Source organism: Limulus polyphemus, unplaced genomic scaffold, assembly GCF_000517525.1.
Source record: "Limulus polyphemus unplaced genomic scaffold, Limulus_polyphemus-2.1.2 Scaffold4057, whole genome shotgun sequence".
Classification (NCBI taxonomy): Eukaryota; Metazoa; Arthropoda; class Merostomata; order Xiphosura; family Limulidae; genus Limulus; species Limulus polyphemus.
This window is the reverse complement of record NW_013669667.1, coordinates 71,755-81,250: the sequence shown is the minus strand read 5'-3', so window position 1 is coordinate 81,250 and position 9,496 is coordinate 71,755. Positions and strand designations below refer to the sequence as shown.

The window sequence follows — 9,496 nt, the reverse complement described above, 5'->3', positions numbered from 1 at the left end:
ACATGGCCTCGGCTACCGATATTTTGTTAGGGAGAGTCAACATGGTCCTGGCAGATATTCTTAGGGTAGAGTCAACATAGTACTGGCACGATATTTCGTTAGAGAGAGTCAACATGGTACTGGCACGATATTTCGTTAGGGAGAGTCAACATGGTACTGGCACGATATTTCGTTAGGGAGAGTCAACTTGGTACTGGCACGATATTTCGTTAGGGAGAGTCAACATGGTCCTGGCACGATATTTCGTTAGGGAAAGTCAACATGGTCCTAGCACGATATTTTGTTAGGGAGAGTCAACATAATGCTGGCACGACATTTCTTTAGGGAGAGTCAACATGATGCTGGCACGACATTTCTTTAGGGAGAGTCAACATGGTGCTGGCACGACATTTTTTTAGGGAGAGTCAACATGGTCCTGGCATAATGACCACTGACAAGAATGTGGGCTACCACTAAATTTAACCTACATATAGGTGAAGACCCAAAACTGGAAGGGATTTAGGTTAAAATCTAAATAATAAATCATTACTTACTTTTCCTCCAGCACAAAGAATAATCTCTGAAAAACAAAAAAATATATATATAAAACACACATATAAGCACAAACTATTTATGAGTGTGTTTACTAAGCTCTAGATATTATAATCTAGAACATTTATTAAACATGAACAAGCAACAAACTAATATTTTACTTCGATTGGACTGAATATTAAAAAAAAGTCTTCAAAACAAAAAAGCAGCTAGATGCCATTATTGAAACAAATTAGTTACTGATGGGTTTTCTTCCTCTTAATTTTACTGGCTTCTGGTGTTTAAACCATAAGTTAGACAGTAACTAGCTGTTTATTTAATCAGGATTACATACACGTCAATCTTCATGACTCAAGATTACGTACAGTTCAAGTATTCATCCTCACCTTTCATTTGATCAGGACCAGGTACAACGTTCCGTGTCACGTGTACACGTCAATCTTCACGACTCAAGATTACGTACAGTTCAAGTATTCATCCTCACCTTTCATTTGATCAGGACCAGGTACATCGTTCGGTGTCACGTGTACACGTCAATCTTCACGACTCAAGATTACGTACAGTTCAAGTATTAATCCTCACCTTTCATTTGATCAGGACCAGGTACAACGTTCGGTGTCACGTGTACACGTCAATCTTCACGACTCAAGATTACGTACAGTTCAAGTATTCATACTCACCTTTCATTTGATCAGGACCAGGTACAACTTTCGGTGTCACGTGTACACGTCAATCTTCACGACTCAAGATTACGTACAGTTCAAGTATTCATACTCACCTTTCATTTGATCAGGATCAGGTACAACTTTCGGTGTCACGTGTACACTCCAACCTGACAAGAGTGGCTGTTCAGCTGCTTTTTTCAACGTTTCAGCTAAGTTGAAATTGTGATGTTTTTCTGCCTTTTTGTCTTTTATGATGTAAGGAATGTAATCTGAAAACAAACCATTCACTGTTATATACAATATTAATACATGTAGATATTAACATTATACACTGTTATATACAATCTTAATACATGTAGATATTAACATTATACACTGTTATATACAATCTTAATACATGTAGATATTAACATTATACACTGTTATATACAATCTTAATACACGTAGATATTAACATTATACACTGGAAACTACAATCTTAATACATGTAGATATTAACATTATACACTGGAAACTACAAACTTAATACACGTAGATATTAACATTATACACTGGAAACTACAAACTTAATACATGTAGATATTAACATTAGCCACTGAAAAACCACAAACTTAATACATGTAGATATTAACATTATACACTGGAAACTACAATCTTAATACATGTAGATATTAACATTAGCCACTGAAAAACCACAATCTCTACAATTCAGCATATTGAACAGATTTCCAAAAGCTTCTCTTTCAGAACTATTCAACATCTATCAATCTGTTTTATTGACTAAGTTTCTACTGGAAAACATCTGTGAACTTGAACAGAATTCCCCACAAATAATACACCAGAGTTACAGTAATAAACCAGGATTTAATCACTTACCTATGTATGATCCCGATACATTACACTTCTTTAGCCATCCTGTGCTTACAATTGGTGTTCCCTTGGCAACACAGCAAAGAGTTTTAACCGTGCGATGGAACTACAAGAATTTTTGAATATTTATTTTAAAGACAAAAACCTACCAATCGAAACACTGTAAAAGAAAAACACAAAATAAGTAACAACATTTCAAGCTCCAGGTTAAGACTGATGATGACCTAAGGAGGTTGAAACATTGCTTTGAATTTTTAAATAAAAGTTTTAAATATTTATATCAGCCGTCTCTACTATATATATATATATATTTACTTCAAGTGGGTTCCTCGTCATCATGAAGTAGACTGATAACATACGAAGAACAGTGACAATACATACTAAAGTAGAAATTGTTACCAGCAATAAAGCTCAAAACAACAACAACTACATGGGAAGGACCATATCAATAAGTATTTCAGGCTTGTTTAAATGTTATTAAAGTCTCTTGGGAAACCAGCTTTAACTTTACGAATTCATGGAAACGGCAAATCAATTAGAATTTGCGATGGAAAAATATTCTTAAAACTTAAAAAGAGTTTTGGTTCGCCACTGCTATTATATATACATTTATTTATTTATTTATTAAATGCTGTAATGGAATGTACTTCATGCTTAGGAGCTAAAACCTTTCTGAACCTGAGCAGAGGTAATTGGTCTGGTTTGTTTTGAATTTTGCGCAAAGCTACACGAGAGCTATCTGCTCTAGCCGTTCCTAGAGGGAAGCTAGCTAGTCAACACCACCCACCGCCAACTCTTGGGCTACTCTTTTATCAACGAACAGTGGGATTGATCATCACATTATAACACACACACACACACAATTGAAAGGGCGAGCATGTTATAATTATACCAGCTCTCTGGAATTCAATGTATTTTGAATACTAGTAACAACACACTAAAAATAAAATCCAACATAATAAGAAGATGATAACAGACTTGCTACAAAAAAAAACAAAGCAAACATTCAATAAAGATGAGGAACTGTAAATACAAACAACTCTGTATAGTTACTAAAATTAATCTATCAAAGTTCTTGCAGTTTTAGTCAGAGGTAAACACTATTATTCATGGTATATATTTACAAGTTAATCTGTATAAATTGACAATATTCAATTTGTTATTGATAAAACCATGTTTCTGATCTTACACTAATGTAACTTGGAAAAACCAATGTCCGTCATGGTTGCACTTAGCTGATACAATTTTTCCTCGTGTTGTAGACACGTAAGAAATATCATTAGATCACAGGTCATAGATTAAACTTAGACTGTGTTTTGAATGGGCAACTTGGTAGAAAGAACACTTTTATCTCCACTTTTATTACCTGCTCAGGAATGAATGTTCTTAGATAACAGGAAGAGCACCGTATCAAAAATGAACTTCCTGTTACAACAAGAGAACAAAAAAGCTTTCCATTTATTCTACTCTCTATCACAACATCAGTCCGCATTGTTTTACCTTATCTGTCACCAGATGGCTACACTCCATGACAGAGTCCATGAGATCCCAGTCTAGGGAAGAAACGATCTAGAATAAAATACAGAGAATCATATTAGACAACTAAACCACTTCATACAATAAGAACTGTTACAGAGAATCATATTAGACAACTAAACCACTTCATACAATAAGAACTGTTACAGAGAATCATATTAGACAACTAAACCACTTCATACAATAAGAACTGTTTATTACGACGGCAACAGTTATGTTAAAATATCAAAGTATTACGTCGTCAAGTATTACGTCCAACAGACAGAAACTTTAAACCAATTTCCCACGAATATTAATTAATTATAAGTATCTAACACATAAAAATAACAATACATATATTTAACAATTGAAATAGAAATCTAATTTAACATGAAAAGGTGAGAAATATTTTTCACGTAAGACGACAGACTTTGTGAAGTTGCATATACAACAGAATATCAGACGGACTTTGTGAAGTTGCATATATAACAGAATATCAGACGGACTTTGTGAAGTTGCATATATAACAGAATATCAGACGGACTTTGTGAAGTTACATATACAACAGAATATCATTTCTACCTTTCATCTTTAGATCTATTTTGACAAACTTTGATAACTTCTTATAAACAATTACAAAATATAAAGAACAAACATTTGTATTTTTATAACAGTTCTGTTATAAATAACTCGCAATGTGAAATTTTAATTTCTAATATTTAGAAATTTTAATTATGATGCAAAAACATGGAAAACATCAAAGGACTACCTTTTTTCCAACATCATCATCCAGTCCTGTAAACATCACCTTTGGTTTTAATAACTTAACTAATCTATTTCTTCGAGGAGATGGTCCGAGGGATTCAGAATTGCTTGCTAAGAATTTATCTGATTCGGTAACATCAATAGCTGAAGTAGTCAAACTTTGCTTTCTTTTGTTTCTAGGGGACAGTCTGGCAGATATATCTCGACTAGGTTTAACATTAAGTTCTGTAATTTTGTCATCTGTTGAGCTGGTGTTCTTAGCTGGAGTCGAAGAAGTCACGTTTGGATGTTTTTTTTCTTCGATAGTATTTCTATCGTTTACATTTAGCTTAGATCTTTTCTGTTTCTTTTCTCGTTTCTGAATAGAAATTGAAGAAGTTTCACTATCGTCGACACTTTTTTCTCTTCCACTTCTCTTTGCCATCACACACAACTCAGACACTTCAGAACTTGTTTCAAGTTCATTTTTTACTTTGGAATCTTTCCTTCTGTTCTTTACTTCTGAAGAGTTATTGAGTATTGAAGTATCGCAAGGGGATGAGTCAGCTAATGCTTGCTGAGTTCTCTTTCTCTTAGATCTTCCCTTAGTATCACTATGTTCAACAGGCTCAAGGAAATCATTACAAACAGATTTTTCTTCATTTTGAGGTCGGTAGTCTTCATCAGCAATCAGGTTATCTCTCTGTTTTTCACATTTTAAGTTATCTGAGTATCTAGTGTGCTTGGATGAAGTTTCCAGATCTATAACGGCTCGATTCGTGCCTTTACTTTCCGTTTTTTCCAAAAATGTTTCACTGCTCGTAGTGGAAGATGTCAGAACATTTTTTCTTGACCTTTTGTGCATTGCATGTGGTTCAGTATATTCATCCACATCTACCAAACTGTCAGTTTGATTTTTGAGATGTCTTTTTCCAGTTGCTACGACACTGATTTCATTAAATTCTTTAACATCCGACCGTCTGCTTCTTAAAGCCGACTTCCTTGTGCCCCTCGTTCTAGACTGTATTTCCAATTGTAGAACTGGTGCATCACCATCATTTTTATGTCCAGATTCATCGTGATCTTGTCTTAAATCTGTATTTACACTTTCAAAACTACTGCTAATTTTATTACCTTCAATTTCAGTTCTGTCTCTTGTTACTTTTCGTGATTTGTTATTTTCTGCATTCGGCGAAAGGTTTTTCATTTTCTCGTGAGCCTCATTTCCTTCTTCTCCACTTCGACCACCACTAGCGATTTTGGCTTTCCCTTTTCTTAATCTAGACCTTGTTGCTACACTGGAAAGATTTGAGATAGATACCACATCCATGGGGGCTGAACTAGTGATCTCAGCAGCAGCCGAAAGACCAGAAACCTTTGTTTTTATTTTACTTGAGTGTTTTATACCCTCCTCAATTATCGTTTCATCAGAGTTAACAACTTTGTCTCCGTCCTTATCACTGCTCTCAACTTTTATATTTTCTGTAACTTTTCTTCTTTTGTTTGAAAGAAAAGGTTCTGAAGAAATGTTGATTCTATTTTCTTGTGTTTTTGTTCCTCTTCCTTTTTTTGTTACTAAACTTTGGGCATGTTTTGCTGTCTCAGTACAGGATGTATCCTGGTCACTTTCAGATACAATCATTTTCTGATCCACTTTTGTTACAAAGGCTTTGCTTCTCCTACTCCTTTTTGTTTCTGTAACTTGTAAATCAAAGTCATAGGTGGTTACACATGAAGATTGTTCATCCTGTTCTTCTTTTTCCTGTTTTCCTCGCTGGTTGCTTTCTTCATGAACAACGTTAGTTTTAGTTTTCCTACTTCGTCGTTTTCCTGATTCACGTGATGTGTTGAGAGTTTCAGTGTTTGTGTTAGTAGTATGACTGTTTTCCAGTTCCTCTTCCTGAACAACGTTAGTTTTACTTTTCCTACTTCCTCGTTTTCCTGATTCACGTGATGTGTTGAGAGTTTCAGTGTTTGTGTTAGTAGTACGACTGTTTTCCAGTTCCTCTTCCTGAACAACGTTAGTTTTACTTTTCCTACTTCCTCGTTTTCCTGATTCACGTGATGTGTTGAGAGTTTCAGTGTTTGTGTTAGTAGTACGACTGTTTTCCAGTTCCTCTTCTGAACAACGTTAGTTTTACTTTTCCTACCTCGTCTTTTTCCCGATTCAAGTGAGGTGATATTATTTTCATTGTTGGTGTTAGAAAATGTATTTTTGAAGTCCATTTCCTGGTTTAGTTTGTTTTCTTCTTTATTCCATTGCACTGGTAAACTTGCAGTCACGTCAGACTGGCCAAATTTCAAGCTATAAACATTAACACTTTCTTCCGTCATTACTTTATGTTCCCCCATAATTCTTTCTTCTTGACCATTTAAGTTCTGGTCATCTCCGTTGGTCTTCTCTTCTTTATCCTCCATAGTTTCATCTTCTCTCATACTTTTTTCCAGTATGTTTTTCATCTGAATTTTAACGAAATCTACTACTTCGTCTTCCAGTGTCTCCTTGGAAGTTCTTGTTTCAGTTCTTACAGATACGGTGTGAGTTCCCAACTTCTGTATTTCACTCTCAGAACGAGAGTTTTCAGTTAGAATGTCCTCCTTTCTAGAGACCTTAGTGCAAGATTGATTATGGCCTAACACAGACTCCTTTACTGAGTCCAGTTTTACATTATTCAACTCCTCTTTGTTTTCTTCTCTTGACAAAATATTTGTCGAGGATTTTGACTTTAATGGCTTAGTTTCCACAAGTCCTTTATCTGTTTTCTCCAATGCAGATAGATGACCATCAGTTTGAATAAAGCTGTCATTAGATGAGCTTGGCGAAACAACAAAAATGGGTTCATCTTTCGATTCTGTAATCCGTGGAGGAGTTTCTGCAACAAGAGTGGTTACGTCTTCTTTATCCATTAGTTCTTCAACATAAGGTAGCGTCTGTATTCTTTCCTCAAAGCCATCTTCATCATCTTCAGTGTCTACTCCAGGTTTTTTCTGAGTAGCAGGACACAGAATACTTTCAGTAAATGTTTCATCTTGTTTTGATACTGAATCTTCTATTAATGAAGTACAGTTCAGCAGTGTGGGGCCAATGTCCGTTTCCACACCTCCAATAAGAGATTGTTTCTGATCCTTAAAATTAGCATTTATCTTAAAGTTTATATCTGAGCCATCCTTCTCCTCTGCAGGAGATGTGCAGGCTTGTGGTGGTGTATCTAGTATTTCATCATCATCATCACTCTCCTCAAGAAAATCTAAGCCAGCATTAAAATTCGTATTTCTGGTGTTACAAGCATCTCTTCCCGCTGTTGGAACGAGAACAGCTTTAACCTGATCAGCATAAGGTTCTTTAGTTGTCAAAACTTCATTAACTTTTGTTTCTTTATAATTAATATCGTCATCAAAAGCTTGAGTTTCCATTTCCAAGATTTCATCATTTGCACCAGAATTTTCTATGTCTGTTTCATCATCATCATCATCATCATCCTGGTATACCTGAGTGGGTTCCGTCATCACCTCTGTTTTATTAAAAGTTTCAGTTTTAGCTGGCTGACTTACAACAGCCTTCTGAGTAGTTGTCTCTTTGTGTTCATTACCGCTGTCATCTTCATAAGGTTGAGTGGCTGCCATCATCAGCTCAATTTCATCATCATGTTCAGGAATGCTATCTCCTTGATAGGGCTGAGTAGCCGCCATCATCAACCCAGTTTCATCATCATCATCGGCAATACTCTCTCCTCGATACGGCTGAGTGGCTGCCATCATCAACCCAGTTTCATCATCATCTTCGTCAACGCCATCCCCTCGATATGGCTGGGTTTCTGTCGTCATCATGGCAATCTTATTACTTTCATCTTCATCATCAGGTTGAAACGGCTGAGTGGTTGCTATTGTTAAAGTATCATCATCAATTCCTTTAAAACCACTTTTCTCTTCTAGATACCTCCCTGTTGCTAAAGCACAATCACTAGCACTGACAACTTCTGACTCGGTACGTATATCTTGCTTAGAAATGTTACCAGCCACCAATTGAAAGTTTTCTTCTTCCACAGTCTTCTCTACTTCTATGGACTTATGAAGGTTTTCTTCTTCCACATTCTTCTCTACTTCTATGGACTTATGAAGGTTTCCTTCTTCCACAGTCTTCTCTACTTCTATGGACTTGTCCGTTTCATTTCGTGGAAGTTTCTGATGCTTGTGTTGATTATATTTTATAAATTTCACGTAAGTTAATTATTGAACTACATGAACGCCGAGGTTGTTTGTGTGTGTAGATATGACGAACGTAAACTATATAATCCAAGTTTTCCTAAAGAATAAAATTCGTGGAGGAAACATCTAGTGACTTAATAATAGTTTCACTGTGCCTTTGAAGTTTACTGAAGTATCATAGTATTAACTTGCAAAGTATTTTTACAGACTTTTCATTTATTCTAAGCCTAATGACTAATGAAAGAGGATTTTTTTTTCATATTAATTGATTATTCTTAATATATGGAGTTTTTTTATAAAGAATTTTTATTCTTGGAATGTTCAATAGAAAGAAGAAAATAGAAATCTTTGGTATCAACACAAGTTATGCATTTCCTAATTTGAGTTTCGGGTACATAGAACAAAAAACAAACAGAACGTGAAACATTTATAATTGAAAGTTTTTGTAATTAACTGGTATATGAAACCAGGTAACACAGAGTGGACTAATAAGTATTATTACTAACCTCTTGAACTGGAAACATCGACTCGGACTCAGTATCAGAACCCAAATCCTTGTGAACGTAAGACTGTAAAAAAAAAAAAATTACTCATCATTAAGTGTTAAAGCTCACCCTAATATCTATATGTTTTCATTCAAGCAGAAATACATTTATAAAAGAACTGGCACTTCCCTTGGGGGTTTGATACCTAATACATTTTACGAAGTAGTAGTTATAACTCGTATCATCCGATCAAGGTTGGCAAAAAATTATCAATAAAACCAGTGACTTTTTATGAATTTAACCATTGCTCTTGCTTGAACTAAAAAAAACAAAAACTACAAAACTATTTCAGCGCTGTATATTCTTTAATATTATTCTTATGAATCATTGTGATCTGAAGTAAACATCAAGGACTCGATACTTGTCACCTGACCTGATAAACATAGCTAGGACTCGATACTTGTCACCTCACCTGATAAA

General features: G+C 35.1%; 1 protein-coding gene across 1 annotated transcript in view; it reads right to left on the bottom strand.

Moving 5' to 3' along the window:
* Positions 1-9,496, bottom strand: part of LOC106470515 (mediator of DNA damage checkpoint protein 1-like) — a 25,787-nt gene that overhangs the window by 4,424 nt on the left and 11,867 nt on the right. Inside the window, exons 3-9 of the mRNA XM_022399122.1 lie at positions 9,038-9,100; positions 6,476-8,513; positions 4,351-6,377; positions 3,567-3,635; positions 2,073-2,172; positions 1,310-1,465; positions 534-559 (exon numbers count right to left, since the gene is read on the bottom strand). Of these exons, the coding sequence (XP_022254830.1) occupies positions 534-559; positions 1,310-1,465; positions 2,073-2,172; positions 3,567-3,635; positions 4,351-6,377; positions 6,476-8,513; positions 9,038-9,100 (4,479 nt within the window). The remainder of the gene's footprint in view (positions 1-533; positions 560-1,309; positions 1,466-2,072; positions 2,173-3,566; positions 3,636-4,350; positions 6,378-6,475; positions 8,514-9,037; positions 9,101-9,496) is intronic.